General features: G+C 46.1%; 1 protein-coding gene across 5 annotated transcripts in view; it reads left to right on the forward strand.

Annotated features, from left to right (window-relative positions):
- Window positions 1-19,403, forward strand: part of SYCP2 (synaptonemal complex protein 2) — a 173,825-nt gene that overhangs the window by 111,349 nt on the left and 43,073 nt on the right. For all 5 annotated transcript variants that reach the window (XM_053245388.1, XM_053245387.1, XM_053245385.1 and 2 more), the window contains one exon: window positions 16,863-17,064. In XM_053245388.1, coding sequence (XP_053101363.1) covers window positions 16,863-17,064 — 202 coding nt within the window. The remainder of the gene's footprint in view (window positions 1-16,862; window positions 17,065-19,403) is intronic.

Here is a 19,403-nt window from a genome sequence, read left to right on the forward strand (position 1 = left end):
CCTGCTACTTTGTCATGCCTTTGTTTGTAGTCAGTCTGTGCGATCTTTTGACAACAGCTGATTAGGTGGTCCACGGTTTCATCTGCTTCTTTACAAAGGCGGCACTTGCTGTTTGTTGTGGATTTTTTGACTTTTGCTCTTATTGCATTTGTTCTTAGTGCCTGTTCTTGTGCAGCCAGTATTAAACCCTCTGTTTCTTTCTTCAAGTTGCCATTCTTATTATTATTATTAATTCAGCAATACCAGGGGATAGCAAAATAGAAGAAAAAGAAATAGAAAAAATAACAAAATACAAAGATCTACAAATTCAAATTGAAAGGCTGTGGCAGAAAAAGACCAAAATAATCCCAGTGGTAATTAGCGCCCTGCGTGCAGTTCCAAAAGACCTTAAAGAGCACCTCAACACCATAGGGCCCACAGAAATCACCATCGGCCAATTACAAAAAGCAGCTTTACTGGGAACAGCCTATATTCTGCGACGATATCTATAACAATAACAACATTGACAATAAAATTCAGCCATCCTAGGTCCATGGGAAGGACTCGATGTCTGGATAAAACAAACCAGTCAATAACACCTGTCTGACTGTGTAAACAAGAGAATAATAATATAATCTAAATATGGTAATTCAAAATGCAGTTGTATGGACTTTTATTTTGCGAGTGAGCCATGTTAATCGATTGATTGATTAATTAGTTGTTTTATATACCACTTGACTCAAAAGGCTCTAGTCAGTTCACAAAAATATTTAAAATAAAGACAAAATAAAACAAACTGTCAAAACAACAATTTAAAACAATCAAATATTACTAAAAGCCAAGCTAAAAAAAAGCATCTTCAGGGCTTTTTAAAAAAGCTGGCAAAGATGTTAAACCATGAATGTCTATAGGGATCACATTCTGCAGCCCATGAGCGACAACAGAGAAGGCCCACTCTGAGTCATCATCAGTCGAGCTGGTGGCATCTGAAGACACACACCACTCTCTGATGATGATGATGATGATGATGACGATGATGATCTATTCGATTTCTATACTGCCCTTCCAAAAATGGCTCAGGGCGGTTTACACAGAGAAATAATAAATAAATAAGATGGATCCCTGTCCCCAAAGGACTCACAATCTAAAAGAAACATAAGATAGACACCAGCAACAGTCACTGGAGGTACTGTGCTGGGGGTGAATAGGGCCAGTTATTCTCCCCCTGCTAAATAAAGAGAATCACTACGTTAAAGGATGCCTCTTTGCCAAGTTAGCAGGGGTTAGCTCGATGACTTTAATGTGCAATGGTGATCATGCAGAAGAAGGCACTCTCCCAGCTAACTTGGTCCTAAGATGTTTAGGGCTTTAAAGGTAATTTCCAGCACTTTATATTTTGCCTGGAAACCTATTGGCAGCCAATGCATTTGTTTTAAAAACAAGCATAATATGGTATATCTGAGAAACCCCAGAGACCAATCTAGTAGGGACGTACACAAATTGATTTTTTAAATTTGATTTGTGCCCCAAACAAATCACCCCTGATTTGTTTTGTATCCAAATCTACCCCCTCCAGATCACCCCAGATTTGATTTGTATTTGCTTTGCTTTGGATTTGGACCGATTCGGACCACTTAACCAGGTCCTAGGGACACCAAATTTGGTTGGTGGGTAAGTCCCCATAGGTGCCACCAACCACCCAAATTTCAAGGCAGTGGTTCATTTTTAATGATTTTTTTTAGTTTTTTACTGTTTTTGAACATTTGCGCCATAGGAAACAATGGGGATTCGAAGATGCCATATCCTAACCCTAAAACGGATCCCCAGCTTTCATTTAAAAATACAAAACCCAAAAGAGCTAAGTTTCCACCTTGTAGAAGTGGAGTTATGGAGCAAAATGTGCAGTCATTATTTTTCAAGTGTTTGGATTCTTTGGTGTATAAGAACTTTTCCTCATAATGAATCCCTACTGATTCATTATACGCCTTCGTTTCTTCTGTTCATTTTGACTATCATTGGACAGTGCCAGTTGTCAACTGCCATGTGTCAACTACACACACCCCCACACTAGGGTACTCAGTTTATTTTTTAGGTATTTTTGAAGTGTTTAGATTCTTTGGTGTCTTCATTACACACCTTCATTTCTTCTGTTCATTTTTATCCCACTGCTTTGCAGGTGGGGGTGGAGAATTAGTGCCATCCCATGTTCCAACTACCCCACAAGCCACTGGGTACTCAGTTTATATTTTTAGGAATTCTTGAGGTGTTTAGACACTTTGGTGTGTAATGAATCCTCCTAGGGATTCATTGTGAGGAATGGTTATTAGACACCAAAGAGCCCAAACACTTGAAAAAAATCCTAGAATGTAAACTGAGTAATACCCCAGTGCCTTGCAGGTGGGAGTGGGGTGTAGTTGGCACATGGCAGTTGACAGTTGGCACTGTTGAAAAGACAGTCAAAATGAATAGAAGAAATGAAGGTGTGTAATGAATCCTCATAGGGATTCATTGAGGGAAAGTTATTATACAGCAAAGAATCCAAACACCTGAAAAATAGTGACCACACATTTTGCTCCATAACTCCACTTCTACAAGGGCTAGAGATTAGCTTTTATTAAAAAAAATTGAAGTTGGGAATCTGGGGGAATTAATTGGCAGGATCTGAATCTCGAATAGATTCGAATAGAATCAGGCATGATTTGATTTGTACCCAAATCTAACCAATAGACCACAGGAGTGATTTGTTTTGTCTCCAAATAACCCGAATCAGATAGATTCGGGTACAAATTGATTTGTACCCAAATCAATTTGCACATCCCTACAATCTAGCTTCTGCATTTTGGACCAGCTGAGGTTTCTGAACTACATACAAATGCAGCCGCACGTAGAGAGCATTGCAGTATTCAAGCCTAGAGCTTACCAGGTAGTGCACCACAGTTCTGCGATAATTATCTTCAAGGAATGGATGCATCTGTCGTATCAACCAAAGTTGATAGAAAGCGCTCCCCGTCATAGCCTCAGCCTGAGAAACCAGAGTGAGACCAGGGTCGAGCAGCACTCCCAAACTATGTATCTCTTCCTTCGGTGGGGGACGTACCTACATGCCTGTTCCTTCATGTTTCTTCTTGCTGCTGCATTTGAGGACATCTTGACTCATCCATCTGTGTTCCCAGATATGCTTGCGGAGGACACCTTGTTTCTTCGATGTGGTCTCTGTCTTTTACACCAATGGGCTATGCGCCTGCGCAGAGACCTTGTCAGAACCTAACAAGCTCAATTCTCCTGCTTTGGGCAGGAACCCCACCTCCAGCCGCTATATACGACTGCACCACTCCACATCCCCTCAGTCTTCATCGTCCGCGCTTCAGTAGACGTCATGGAATCTGCAGCTCGGCAACGAGTAGGACTAGTACCGTATCCTCGTGTTGTTTTCTCCCTGCTTCTTTCTCTTTATTTTCTTTATTTTGCACAGAAGCATTTTTTCTTAGCGTTTTAATTTTAATTGTCCCCCACCCCCATATCTCCATGGTTCCGGTCCCGGCTGGGACATTGCTTGGTGGCCGGCCGGCCTGAGGTGTTTATGCCGGGCACAAAGAGTTTCAAGAAATGTGTTCATTGTGGATCTAAGATCTCTTCCCCTGATACTCATACTTAGTGTCTTCCCTGCCTGGGGGAATCCTACATTGTTGAGACCTGTATTCACTGCCAGAGGTTTACGAAACAGGCTCGAAAAAATAGGGCTTCTCTTGTGCGCACTGCCCTGTGGGACTTGGCTCTCTGTTTGTTGGAGGCCTTATCATTGAAGCAGTCGTTCAGGATGGCTTCTTCGATGCATTCGGAGCGATCGGACTTCATTCCTATGGAGCTTGAACTCCTGGCCTCAGTACTGGTTTCGCTGGCACCTGTCTCGGACCCCTCAATGGTATTGCTCCCGTTGGCGCCATTAGACGACTTGCCTAAGCATCCTACGCCTGTGATACCAGACCCTTCCCTGATCTCCTTGGTACTGATACCGAAGAAGCCGAAGTTGCCCCTGAATCTGCCGACGGGTCAACACTTTCCACCTATTCCTAAGAAGAAGAAGCCCACACCAGATCTTACTTTGGAGGCCCCGCTGGCCAAGAAACTGAAGTTGGCTTCGGGACAGGACCAAGCATCCCATGGTCACCCGGCCGTGCTACTGGCCCCTCCGATACGAAGCACTTTGGTCTCTGTTTGGCCTAGCTCGCCGCTGGCTGAGAGGTCTCCTACCCTGACTGCTCCCACACGGGTCGGGAACTGTCAGTAGCAACCAATGAGCGTGGATACGCTAACTCCAATGAGGAGCCTTATTCACCGGACCAACCTGCCAGGAATGCTACCTGGCTGCCTCAACGTCGTTCATCCCCTCTGAGGCGCCCGGAACATCTCCCTCCTAGGGATCAGAGCACACGTTGGGACTTGGAAGAACACTCCTCCGAATATATGCGTGGTCGGGACTGGAACCATTGTGAGCCTATTTAGGTGGATTGGTACTGTATACCTGCATGAAATTCCCCCTTTGTTGAAGAACCCTCCTCTTATGTTGTTTGGCTCCAAGACTTGGGTGCTTATAGATTTTACCCCATGGACTATCATGTGGACTATTCAGACGATGGGAAACCCGGTATGGGTCTCGGTACCGAGAGGAACTTGCTTATGGCAAAGCCGAGACCGGTCGCGATTGGCACGAGCCCCCTTCACATTCTGAAGGAAGGCTTCGTTCTCGCTCTCCTCAAAGGTGCCTTTGAGACTGTCCTGAGTGATGTGGTTCACCTGCTGAAGCTCTGGTTCGACCTCAGGCTTCGAAACCTACCCAGGCACTGGTAGTGGAGCCCGACAGCTCGATACCAGACAATTTGGAAAACCAAGCAGATTCCCCTATTGTTTTGCTGGCTTTGGCCCAGGACTCTTTAGCGCCTCCTGAGTCGGACAGTGAGAGCAAACCTGGCTCTCCAGGCTCGGATGCTGTTTCCTTGGGGTCTTCCCCTCTAGATATTCAATCGGACTCTAAGCCCGTTTCTGCATCAGAGGACCTTAAACAATACTCTACATATATGGCCTGCATGGCCTCTGCCCTGGGTGTGAGCCTTGGTATGCAGCGGAAAGGGGAATTGGACCCGTTATTGATGTGTAAGCTAAGGTACTGGCCTCTCTGCCCCTTAACACTGCATTATTGGGGGTCATGCAAGGGCATTGGAAAAAGCCGGCAACACTCTCCCAGCCCAACAGGTGCTTGGAGAACTTCTACAGGGTACAGCTGCAGGATGATACAGTTTTCCTGAAGAATCATCCCATCCCTAACTCCGTTGTGGTGGAGGCATCTCTGCAGAAGTCCAGAGGTCACAATCATTCTGCACCCAGTGATAAGGAGGGCAGGGCATTGGAGTCCTTTGAAAGGAGGCTTTACCCGGCTTCAGCTCTCCACTTACAGGTGGCTAATTACCAGGCCTACAATGCCAGGTACAACCACTTTTTGTGGGAGAAGGTAGCCCCCTTTTTGGATCTCCTGCCACAAGACAAACATGACCCAGCTAAATCCTTTCTCTGCGAAGTGGTTCAGGTGGTGAAACAGGAGCTTTACTCGGCTAGACACTCTGTAGAGTGTGCAGCCAAAGTTATGGCCACGTCCGTGGCTCTCAGGAGGCATGCCTAGCTGTTTTTGTCCGGTCTGACCTATGAGCCCCACGCCAGGATTGAAGATCTTCCCTTTGAGGGTTCTAGCCTCTTTGCAGAACAAATGGATGACACGCTACAGAAGGTCCAGAAGCTGAGGAGTACGGCTAAGTCGATGTCTTACTCTTCCTCTGCCCCTAAGCCTCAGAGGCCATCCAGGTGGTCTCCTTATCAGCTACCAAAAACCCCTTCACAACAACAAACTTATTCAGAATGTTCCTTTTGTGGCAACAAGTTCCAGTCTCGATACAAGTCCATGTTCCAACCTAGTAAACTGGCCTTTCGGAAACAGAGTACGAATACTTTTCAAAAGAAACAATGACTGTGGGCCCTTTTGGACCCGCCTGGCTCCATTTGCAGCAAATTGGGACAGGGTGACCGCAGTTCAGTGGGTCCTCACGGTCATACGTATGGGTTACACTCTCGCATTCTGCAGGACACCACACATTGTGGGTTGTGACTACGTCTACTCCGGAATTGGACAAAGAGGTCTCTGCTCTCCTCTCGAAAGATGTGATAGAAATGGTCGCAAATGCGGAGAGCCCTGGTTTCTATTCCTGGTACTTTGTCATTCTGAAACTGGATGGTGGTCAGCATCCTATACTGGACCCCCAGGCCCCGAACAAGCACCTGGTGTACAGGCATTTCCAAATGTTGTTGGAACTGACTATACTGGCCCTTCTAGAAAGAGACATGTGGATGGTCTCCCTAGACTTGAAAGACGTGTATTACCATCGACACTTCCTGCGTTTCCAGATGGGGGGATCCCTTACCAGTTCAAGACCTTGCCATTTGGTCTCACGACGGCACCGAGGCATTTTTACAAAATGCCTGGCCTTTCTGCAGGAACAAGGGATACAGATCCTGCCTTTTCTGGATGATTGGCTCATCCTGGCGAGTTCCAGGCAAGCTGCCCTGGAGGTTCTCAGTCATAGCTACCCTGCAGAATCTGGGCTTCCAGATCAATTTTGAGAAGTCCCAGCTGGAGCCGGTCCGCAGGGTACAATTTATAGGGCTGATCTTTGATACCAGTCTAGAGAAGGTCTTTCTCCTGGAGGCCCACATAAGAATGCTCATAAAGCTGGCCTGAATTTTTCTGGCTGGAAGGCCGCAGACCATGCACTCGGTGCAGTGCCTCTTGGGACATATGACTGCCACCACGTATGTGCTCCCTCATGTGTGCCTTCAGATGTGTGTCATTCAACGGTGATTCCTGGACGTGTTTGACCCTCTTCAGGACTCGGCTGATTTGGAGCACACGCCCCCTCGGTGAGTGCGAACGACTGCGGCATGGTGGGTCGAGACTCATCATCTGAACTTTGGCTCCCTCTACGACCGACACGCCGGAGCTAGGTTGGGGTGCTCATTTGGATGGGTTTCTCCTGAGCAGCCATTGGCCATCAAAGGAGAAAGGTCAGTACATCAATTATCTGGAATTGTTGGCCATATTCCATGCGCTCAAGGGTTTCTTGCCTGTGCTTGCGGGTTGCTTGGTGACAATCCAGACGGACAATACAATGGCAAAAGTCTATATAAATTGACAAGGAGGCACGACTTCGAGGAGACTTCTGTTCCTGTCACTAGACCTCTGGCATTGGTGTGTGGCGCATGCGGTGTCACCTCATGTGGTTTACATCCATGGGTCCCTGAATGTCCAGGCGGACACATTGAGCAGGCTGACGACGGTCTCCCACGAATGGGCCTTGGACTGGGGTGTCCTCTGGGGCATATTTGCAATTTGGGGTGCTCTGGCTCTAGATGTTTTTTCATCTCGGGACAATGCTCAATGTGCCCTCTATTGCTTCAGGGGAGGGGACGGCGAAGGCTCACGGGGCAATGCTTTCATCCTGTCCTGGACAAGTCCCCTCCTTTACCTGTTTCCTCCGTTCCCCCTCATTCCAAGTGTTCTGCGCAAACTGAAGGTGGACTGTGCTAGGGCCATCCTGAAAGCCCCCTGGTGGCTCAGGAGGCCTTGGTTTGCGGCTCTGAGGTGGCTGGCAGTGACTTAGGTGCACCTCCCCACACTCTCTTAGCTGCTGTCGCAGGAAAGGGACAGGTGCTCCACCCAGACATTTGGTCCCTGCACCTGACGGCCTGGAAGATCCTACCGACTTCCCAGTGAGGCTCAGAGACATTCTGCTGGTGGCCATGAAGCCGTTGAGGTGAAAGTCATGAATATAAGTGGACCCGTTTCTGTTCCTTTGCTTCTCGGAATGGGTTGGATGTACTTAACCCATGCGTTCAGGATATTTGTACCTATTTGCTATCCCTGAAAGAGTCTGGTCTGAAGCTCTCCTTTCTCAGGGTACATTTGGTGGCCATTGTGTTGCATTCGCCAGCCCTCCAGGTTTCCTGGTTTAAGGACTCATTAGTTAAAGGTTTCCTGAAAGGATTGTCCCATGTTTTCCCGGACGACCCTGTTATGTCACCGGCCTGGGACCTGTCAGTGGTTTTGGCTGGATTGCTACAGCCTCCCTTTGAGCCTTTGGCCTCAATTGACCCCTGTCTCCTGACATGGACAGTTGCCTTCCTGGTGGCCATCACCTCCGCTAGGAGGGTGAGTGAATTACGGGCCCTGAGGGTTGATCCGCCGTACCTACAGTTTCACAAGGACAAGTTGGTACTCAGGCTGGATGTCTAATTCTTTCCGAAGGTGGTTTCCATGTTCCATCGTTCCTTGCCACTCACTTTGCCTGTGTTTTTCAAAAACCCTTCCTCTGATGCAGAGCGCAGGTTGCATCATTTGGACGTCAGGAGGGCATTATCCTTCTATGTCTGGAGGTCAGCAGAATGGACCTCCTTCTCTGTTTATTCTATATGATGGACCGCATAAAGGTATACAAGTTTCTGCTCAGTCCATGTCTAGGTGGATAGTTTCAACATTGAACTAAACTTTGTTACAAATTAGCACGCAAACTGTTGCCTGCTACCATTAAGGCACATTCAGTTAGGTCCATGGTAGCCTCTGTTGCCTTTGATCGTGTGGTCCCTTTGGACACTTATCTGTCAGACAGCTACTTGGGCTTCGCCCCACTCCTTTATCCGTCATTATGCTATTGATGCCAGAGCATGGAATGATGCTATGTTTGGCAGGAGTGTTCTGCAGTCCATTTTCAGTTGATGTAATTGTTTCTGAAATAAATACTTCTGGCAGGTTATATATTGTGTCAGTTTGTTCCCTCCTCCTTGGGTGCTAGCTTGTTATACGCCCATTAGTGTAAAAGACAGAGACCATGTCGAAGAACTACAGGTTGCTTACCTGTAACTTTGGATCTGGATAGTTAGGCCTCAACAGTAATAAAAATGGGTTCTGCACTTGCGCAGGACTGCTTCGGGTAGTACTCATTAGCTCCACTTGATGCCTTTTAACTGCCTCTGCATGCGCCGTGCAGTACCTCTCTTGGCAGTTAGGCGTCTGTTGCTCAGTTTCTTCCTGACCGCTGATGCGTTCGGACCTCAGACACTTTGTAGCTCCTTGGGAAAGAAATTGTAGTATTTTGCTCAAATCCAAATCGACCTAAGGACTAAACGGCCATTCTTATCTTACCCCATCACAAAAAGAATAAAACAGGCTTTATCGGACCAACCTCAGAATGGCAGCGCCTCCTGGCAAGTCTAACATTTTCAACACTCCTCCTGATTTTTCTATTCGGCTTGACCCAGTACTGTTTTCAGACTACCCCTCAAAAAAGAGAGAGAGAGAGAGAGAGAGAAATTCAGATAAAGGTGGAATCTATTGCTCATGAGTGTTTCTGTGAGGGAAAAAACCACCCTAAAAAGGTGTGTCCGCTGCAGAGCAAGGCTCCCGTCAACCGATGGCCACCAGCTTTGTCTTTTCTGCCTTGGAGAAGAGCACTCCTCTTGCTCTATATGTAAAACTTTTTCACGTCAAACCCTCAAGAATAGAACGGCACGGCTGAAGGTAGCCCTAATGGAGGACACACTCTGCCCATCCACCTTGACTTCCCCACCGGGAGCTGCTCAAACGCAGTCTAAACTCCTGGCGTCTGGGTCCGCTCTTATGACTTCCACGGGCACTGGTCATCTGTCCTTTTACACTCCCTCCCGTCCTCCCCACTGGGTCTACTGAAGGTCGAAGGACCCACTGGGTCTCCATGACTGAGGGGATGTTGAGTGGCGCAGCTGTATATAGCGGCTGGGGGCGGGGTTCCCGCCCAAAGCAGGAGAATTGAGCTTGTTAGGTTCCGATGAGGTCTCTGTGCAGGCGTATAGCCATTGGTGTAAAAGGACAGATGACTACTAGAAGAACCAAAGTTACAGGTAAGCAACCTGTAGTTACTTTTATTTTGGCCTTCAAGTTGTTTTTTCTTTTACGGATCTCATTTTCTCTTACCTTATGGGGATTGGGTCTTAATTCTCCCCCCCACCCCTGCTGGACCTGGCTATCAAGAACTGGGTGGGGTTCTCCTTCCCAAGCTCTTACAATCTTTATCTAATTTACATAGTCCTGCCTCTGGAGCATGTGGGAAGGAGAACCCATGTGAGATATCCTCAAATCCAACAGCAAGAAGAAGCTTTCACAGTAAGTAACCAATGCTCCTTTCCCCAGACCTGCTTTGTGCAACCTTGAAGTAAGTCACTGAGTGTCATGCATTCCTCAGGGACCTACTTCCTGGTTGCATGGAATGCTTCTGGAGAAGGGGAAGATCAGCAAAAATCACCCCCTTACATGAACAGTGGAGCTATGTTAGTCTACTTCACAGCAGCACCAGTGCTTTTCATGGAGTGCTGATGTTTTGTTAGTCTGGATGTCAGCCACTATACTGACAAAATCTATATTTAAATTCAGTATAATGCACAGAATTGGTGCATAATACTGAAAACCCTTAGATGTTCCAAACTAAGCTAAGAACAGCTGAAGAAACTAATCACTTGTCCAGATGAGCAAGGTTTTACACAATTTGCTACTGATAATTGTGCAGAGAAGGTGGTATGTAAATATATGCACTGCATGCCATGATTTGTCACTCATTGTTTCTATTTAGTACTGAACTTCCAGGTTTTATTCATCACATTTCCTTACACCTGATTATACCACATTACTGAAGTACAACCATTCCCATGAGTATTTTATTGCTCTTCCCAGTTATTGTTCTGTTACTCCACGTCCATTCTTGGAGGCTTTCCACTCCTTTTTTTAATCACAAATGTATAATACTCCACCTGTGTATTCATTCACTATAAATACTTTGCTGGTGTCACCTGCTAATTTCCTTTTCTGAAACAAAAATCTTTTTTGTGTTTCAAGATCCCTCCCTTCTTTTTCTAGCCCTCTGTGCTAAAATGAATTGTGTATATATGGGTGTGGTAGCACATGATCTGTGTTATTCTCTGCTGCCTGGACCCGAGGCCATCTCTGAGTGGGTTATCCTTCCCACGTGCTCCCAGGCAGGATTAACTGAAAAATGTTGCAACACCTTAAGAGCCTGGGTAGGATACCTCGCCCAGTTCTTTTAGCCCTGCTTCACTCCTAGGCAGTCATACATTTCTAGCTCTCTTCAGATCTTTATGTTCTTATTGTTGATCGTTTCTCTTCGCTTTATCCTTTGTTTGTCTCTAGCTGACTCTTTCTGTATACCTTAAAAAAAACTTTCTCCCTGCCTCTTCCCTGCTGTTTGTCTTTTCTATCTGTGGAGAAAGTGCAGGCTATCAGACATATTTTGCTACCAAAGGGCAGGGGAAAAAGTGGGATTCTCTCATTTGACTTGGGCGCCAGCCTCCCCTCCACCTTTCACACTGCCATTAATGGCCGCACTGACGGACCCTGCAGGCAAAATGGAGGTTGATTACCCCGAGGACGATCTGCCGGCTAGGCAAACTAGGAGCTTGGTGAGAGTTCAGAGGGAGTCAGTGCCAGGCAGCATGGGCCAGGCTGCAGCCTCACTCCCACCACTGCAGAGCACTTCAGGACTGTCGCACGCCTATTCAACTATGAGTGGCAGTGGACTCAGACTTTTGGCAGAGAGGTTGGGAAGCGTCACAACTCAGAGCTGCACCTCTCTGGCTGCCATGGACGCTGCTGCGGACTGCCAGGGATCGGGAAGCGCATCACGCACACTAAATCTGAATACCCAGAGGGACTCTACAACTTTGGTGAGATTCCTATTTGGTTCCACTGGTCAGGGTGAAATTCCCACGGGTCTCTCATCTGCCCCAGTAACGACCCTCCCCCAAGAAATGCCACAGGTTTGGCTAGCTTGCATAAAGAATACCCTAGCTCTATCACTACAGGGGTTGGTTCAGAAACCCAGAAGCAGAAAGAAAAGGGACAGGGAGGCCTTTTCTGACTCCTCATCTGCTAATTCAGGGACTAGGTCACCTAAAAAAGCCAAATGAAAAAGAAAACATACTATGGGGTTGAAACAGCACAGGTATCCTGCTCCCAGAGATACTGGCACCAATGAGAGGGAAAATTCAATCATCTGAGAACTCTGGAGCAGATTCCTTCAACCCTGCTCCCAGTGTACCAGTACCAGTTACCACTAATAGGAGAAATCAGCCTATTCCTGTGACTATTATCCCAATTTAGGGAACTAGTGGGTCTATACACATACTAAACAATATGGACTTAAATCCAAATCCACTCCCAATTAGTCCTATAGAGGACCTGGTTGGTGAACCAGGCCCAGTCCTCTGGACAGGGAAGAGGGGGAGTGGTCAGACAACCAGGAGAATCCTGCTTCTACCATATCCCAAGTTTTATTTACTCATGAGGATTTTGCACCCCTAGTCCATAGGGATATTCATGCGTTGGGGCTTCAGCTTGAGGTACCAGCAGAGGCGGTACCTCCCACTAAGGGAGCTCTAGTGTTTCCCAAGGAAAAAGGGAAAGAGCATGATCTACCCCTGCCTGAGCTATTTGCTGACACAGTTAAGGAGGAATGGCTATTAGCAGCAGCTAATAGGAAGTCTACTGCGATAGCCAATAAATATTACTCATTCCAGCAAGAGGCTGCTGATATGTTCAAAGTGCCTTCAACTGATGAGCCTGTTGTGGCCCTTTTCAGTGGTTCATTGTTACCCAGGGATGGAGAATCGGCACTTAAGGACCAAAATGACAAATGTATAGAAGCTTAATTTAGAAGGGCTAATGAGGTGTTTTCTCTATCAGGGCTTCAGGGGCGGCTTCCATGCTTTCTCACACCTCTGTGGTGTGGCTTGATGATTTGATTTAAGATCCCCCATTGGATGTCTTCAGTCTTAGACACCAATTGATAAAGATTCAGAAGGCCCAGGCATTTGTGTCTGACGCCTCATTAGATGCCATACAATTTGCCTCCTGCGCCTCTATCACTACTGTGGTAGGTAGACATAATCTGTGGCTAAAGCACTGGCCAGTTGATGCAGCATCAATGGCAAATGAGAGCCAGCGTGGTGTAGTGGTTAGAGTGCTGGACTAGGACCGGGAAGACCCGAGTTCCCTATTCAGCCCTATTCCCTATTCAAATCCCTATTCAGCCATGAAACTAGCTGGGTTACTCTGGGCCAGTCACTTCTCTCTCAGCCTAACCTACTTCACAGGGTTGTTGTGAAAGAGAAACTCAAGTATGTAGTATACCGCTCTGGGCTTCTTGGAGGAAGAGCGGGATATTATAATAATAATAATAATAATAATAATAATAATAATAATAAATGTAGTTGCAGTGCCTTTTGATGGGGTGCAATTATTTAGTGAGGAGGCCCTCAAGGAGGTCTTAGTCAAGTCAAAAGAAAAGCATAAGACTATGCCACTACCTCCACCTCCACGTCGACAGGACTGCCCGGCTCCTAGAAGGCAGTTCCAATATCAATTTTAGTCCTTTCGTTCGTTCCAGCCCTCCTTCCGAGGGAGGGGACAGCCATTTCAGGCCTCAACGCCCCCAATGGAACAGACAATGGGGGGCAAGAACATCCAATCAGAACCGCCAAAACTTTACCAACCAACCCAGAGCTCAGAAACAACAATGACTTACCTCTGGTACATCTGGGAAGCCACTTCCACAGATCAGTGGGTTCTGAATACAGTCAAGTCAGGGTACAAAATAGAACTAACAATGGTTCCCCCCAGCAGATTCCTACCTACGCTTCACTCACACTGGCCTCTGGACTACTAGGGGCAATCCAACATTTGCTACACATAGGGGCAATAGAATTGGTTTCCTCATCTCAGCAGAGAGAGGGAATTTACTCAATACTATTTACAGTCCCCCAAAATACAAGTCTCTCAGGGCAGTGCTAGACTTAAAGTATTTGAACCGTTGGGTCCCGAAACACAGATTTCACATGGAATCTTTGCACTCTATAACAGAGGCCCTTCAACACCTGGACCTGCTAAAATAAATATATTTTAAAGAGGCATATTTACATGTGCCAATACATCCAGAAAGTCAGCACCTGCTACGGTTCAAATACAGCAGGATACATTATCAATACAGGGCCCTTCTGTTTGGGCTGTCGTCGGACCCAAGTGTGTTTATAAAAGTGCTGGCACCTGTCATTGCACACCTGAGTATGCAGGGCATCCTCATCTTTGCTTATTTAGACAATCTCCTTTTAAAGTCACCATCAATTCTAGCAGCTACAAGGGACCAGCACACAACTCTGCAGACTTTGGAACATCACGGGTTACTTATAAATGTGGGGAAAAGCCACTTAGAACCATCTTATCAATTATTACACCAATAATTGGCGAGAACTGAGAGCGATTCATTTGGCACTACTTTCGTTGCAGAAGTTGATATCCCATCAGCATGTATTGATCAGGACTGACAATATGACGGCGAAGGCACACATGACCAGAAAGGGTGAAACCAGATCACGATCTCTGCAGATTGATCATGAAATGGGCAGAAAACAACCTGGCTTCGATTATGGCTCACCATGTATAGGGAGATGTCAATTCCATCTCGGACTGGCTGAGCAGGGAACAGCTGTTACCAGGGGAGTGGGCATTAAACTACAGGATATTCCAAAGGATCACAGAATGCCCTAAGCCGACCTGTTGGCATCAGTCCTCAACTTTCAAATTCCCAGGTTCTTCACCTGGTTTCCTTGCCCACGGGCAGAGGCAGTGAACACCTTATTGTCAGACTGGCCACCGGGCCTCTTGTATGCATTTCCTCTGACACCACTCCTCACACGCTTCCTCCACAGAGTTCAAATATTCAGTGCTCAGGTGATCCTGGTGGCCCCGTACTGGCCCAGGAGACCATGGTTCATGGAACTGTTTCATATGGCCACAGAAGAACCATGGTTTCTACCGGTATATGCAGACCTAGTTCACCAGGGACCCATATAACATCACGATCTAGGCCGGTTACAGCTAGCCGCCTGGAAACTGAGCAGGGATTGTTGAGGCAGCACGGTTATGGTGAGAGGGTCTTGGCTACCATGTTAGCCTCTACAAGAGACTCTACTAAGTGCATTTACCAGTGCACATTGGAGAGCCCTTCTTCGTTGGTTGGCTAGACACTCGGTTCCTCGTGGCACAGAGAATATTAAACACCTTCTGGCTTTTCTCCAGGAGGGTTTGGACAAAAGACTTATGGCTAATACATTAAAATGCCAGGCGGCATCCCTAATAGGATTAATTTCAGGGATCACCAGGGATGAAATTTGCAACCATCCACACCTTAAAAGGTTTCTGAGACTAACCACACTCTTATCACCTATGGTGGTGCATAGGTTTCCATCTTGGGACTTACATACAGAGTTGAGAGCATTGCAAGCCTCTCCGTTCGAGCCCATCCATTCTATTCCTTTGAGAATCTTATCACTGAAAACAGCCTTTCTAGTAGCAATAATCTCTACACGCAGAATCTCAGAGCTGCATGCCTTGTCCGCTCATGGGAACCTATGAATATTTTCAGCTGACTCCGAATGGCTAATTCCAGACCCCATTTTTAGGCCTAAGGTGTCGTCGTGTTTTCATCACTCAGGATGTCATTTTACCATCCTTTTGCCCTAATCCAGTGCATACAAGAGAGAAGGCATGGCACAAATTAGATGTTAAAAGATGTCTTAAGATGTTTTTGAGACGCACAGAGGAATTTAGACACACAGAGGCTCTGTTTGACAGTTTTCTAGTGGCATCTATGGGAAACCAGGTCTCAGCATCAACTATTGCCTGATGGATATGGGCCTGTATCTCACTGGTGTATGAGTCCCTGCATTTGTGTTCTCTGGGACACATACTAGCACACCCCACGAGCGAGGTAGCCGCATCTGCTGCTTTTTCAGCAAACACCCCCATAAAGGAGATCTGCAGAGCAGCTACATGGAAGGCACCTTCAACCTTCATAAGGCATTACAAAATGGATACGTATGCTTCTACTCAAGCAGCATTTAGTTTCAGGGTGCTACAACAGGTTCTTCCCCCAGAGTAGGCAAAGACGCTCCCTCTCACAGTGTTATTGGCCAGAGCTGTGGTACATCCCACTCAGAGATGGCCTCGGCTCCAGGCTGCAGAGAAAGGAGCATTGATTCACTCACTGTGAAGGCTGCTTCTTTCTGCTGGAGCCAAGGACATCTTGGCCCTCCCAGGCAGCGTTCTAGCCTACCCTAACGGAATGATAAGCATACTGGAATCCGTACAGCCTTGCACAACCTTGTCGTTTATTGGTGAATGTTGTTATTGTTACTCTGTTGTTTTCCATGTTTTTTCAATTGCCAATGGCTTTTAAAGTTAAAGCTGGTATTATGCACGTTCAGTGCTAGTTGCACATTGGCCTAAAAGACTGGGTGGGATTATCCTGTCCAGGCGCTTAAGGCGTTGCAACATTTTCCAGTTAGTCCTGCCTGGGAGCACGTGGGAAGGGTAACCCACTCAGAGATGTCCTCGGCTCCAGCAGCAAGAAGAGGCCTTCACGGTAAGTGAACCAATGCTCCTTTTTAGGGGACAAATAACACTATTTTCCAAAAGAGGGAAGGGCATAAAGAGGGGAAATGTGCAAAGGTTAGTACTAAGATAGCAAGGGGAAAACTGAAATGCTTCTGGAAGAGTCCTGGTGCAGTCATTCCCTTAGGACAATGAAAACTGCAATTACCACCTAGCCACCTTGGGCTTTCACTTTATTAGAAAGCAAAACAAGATGTTTTCAATATTTTAAATATTTATTTTGTTTCTAATATCAGTATCCAATGTGCTTAGTATCCAGTGAAATGTGTCTGATAGATTTTTGTACCTCTAGCCAGAACATAAAAGTATAAAAAACAAAGCTGTGAGTCAACCAAAGGTACAACATAGTATTGTTTCAAATGAGTCAGTGAAAGGAAAATCAGTAGATCAAGAGGAAAAATCTACTAAATCAAAATATGGTATGCCAAAAAAGAAAGTGGAATTATCACCAGTGCCTTCATCTGAGAGCCCAGCTTCTTGTGAAATAATGAGATGTAAGTATTGCATATTTATTGATGTAGATTTGAATAAATGTTATACACAGTGCCAAGTAAAACAAATTACTGAAATGTATGTACTTCAGGCTGAAATCCCAAATGTATGTCTGGCTGACATCCTAAAGCTATGCTTATGCAATGATGCACTAGCACAATGCTGCTGCAATAGCTCGTTGCCCTAAGTCTGGAGCTTATGCTCCAGACCAGTGTTGCTTTAGCACAAGAATATATGATGTTTCACAACAGGTGCACAACCTGTGGTTACGTAGTGTGTTAAAGGGAAGTTTTGTGCAAGATGGCAAGAGCTCAGTTTTGAAAATCCCCGTGACTTCGCACAGCTGTGCAATCTTCTTATGCTAATGTAGCTTTGTTGTACAAGTACAACATTAGTCAGGATCTTGGCATATATGTTTTTAATTTTTTTATGTATTGCTAGATTTATATACTGCCTTTCATAAAATTATCCCAAGGCGGTTTACAAAACTTAATGCAGTAAAATTCCATAAAATCACATTAAAATATTAAAATCAATAAAACCATAAAAACACCAAAAGCAACAGACATAAAAACAAAACAGAGCAGCTGGAAAGGAGGGCCTGGCAACCGCTAAGAGGTAAAAGCTTGAATAAATAAAAGCATTTTCAGATGTTTTTTAAAAGCAGCCACAGAAACCAGAGAATGGACACCCACTAGGAGAGCATTGCAGAGCCTGTGGGCAATAGCAGCAGAAGTGTGTTGAGGGGGGGAAGCGCCTAGGGCAAGCACTGAAATTGCTCCCGTGTCCAAACATCTGACACTCATCTTTCAGATAACTTTACCATAATATCAGCTCAAAAATACAAGTTCAGACACTTTCAGGAGAAACAGGTTGTAAGCAACACACATATGCATACACACACACACACACACACATACAACCACACATGTGGCACATATGTGCCAGTCGCCTTCCCAAGGAAATGCAGCACATCCATGTGCTGGGCATGCCTCCATAGAGCTAAGCGGTGAAAGCTCTCTTTAGCAAATGCTCTGCCACCTCAAAACACCTCACTATACGTTGCTGCCTCCAAGAAATTCAGGGATGGGTTTTTTTCTGTCCAAACATCTTTTGCCTTAAAGGGAGATGGCTGCAATGGGAAATCCTAGGGGCCCCAAAACAATCTGAAATTATCCAGCAGCTTACAATAGGCTTGTTTCCAGCAGCCTGATCAGGAAGAAGGTGGAAGTTGCAACTAGCCACAGAACAGCAAAACAGTGATATTCAATTGGTGGGTTTGTTTGGGGTTTTTTTTAGCACCACACAAGTTAAAGGCAGGCACTTTCCAAGTTTGAAATCCCACAAACCTTATAATCAGATTGCTTGACAAATATTCACATAAAGATAGAGAGCTCTGTATAGAGAATTAAACAGCATGTGAGTGAATATTTCTATTTTATTCCTTGTCCCTCCCACTCACCCTTCAGTTTTGCCAGCTTACAAGTTATTAAACCAGCAATGTATTTTTAAGAGATGTTTTGTCCACTTACTTTTGTGCCATTTATATGTTTTTTAAATGCTTGGGTCCCTCGCCAACAACTTTGCATTCTTCTGACTCTCTAGATCAGGGAAAAATCTAGACTTGGGTCTTGCAGAGGCCATTTGAGCATGTGCAGTGGCCATTTTTGGTTCCAGCAGCCTTTAAAAAAAATTTTTTTTTAATGGCCGCCACACATGCTCAAATGGTCCCTGCGAGGTCCTATGCCTTGCCAGGCCTTGCAGAGGCCTTTTGAGCATGTGTGGTAACCTCCAAAATTGCCACCGCTCTGATCTTTGTAGGCCCAAACAGGCCTGAAATTTAGCCCGAGATAGGCTGAAGAAGTGATCTAAGAGGTCGGCGGGGGGAGGGAGAACCTTTGCAGACCCCTCCCCCTGCTGCCCTTAGGAAGCCCCCTGAAGGGGCTACAGGTAAATTAAAAAAAAAATCCAAAAAAAATCTGCGAATTGGGGGGGGGGCATCATGGCACTGGCGCTCCCCAGTGGTGCCTAGGGCACGTGCCCTGGCTGCCCCACCTAGTTTCGCCTATGAATAGCAGGCCATGTGCACGACAGTTGAACCTCCCTCAATGTTTGGTACATGGAGCAGAGCCGATGACCTTGGGTGGGCAGAGACTCTTTTAACACTTACTATCTAATAGTTTTTGGATAACTAAACCTTAACAGTGCAATCCTTAAAGCTCCAGTTCCTTTGGTGGTGTTCAGGTCCAGCATTACAGTTCTGGTGGGTTTGAGTGCCAGCAGGCTGTCAGGGCCAGACACAGCAGCTGAAAGTTCACATCAATAATGAGTAGATAGACAT

Source organism: Hemicordylus capensis, chromosome 4 (genome assembly GCF_027244095.1).
Source record: "Hemicordylus capensis ecotype Gifberg chromosome 4, rHemCap1.1.pri, whole genome shotgun sequence".
NCBI lineage: Eukaryota > Metazoa > Chordata > Lepidosauria > Squamata > Cordylidae > Hemicordylus > Hemicordylus capensis.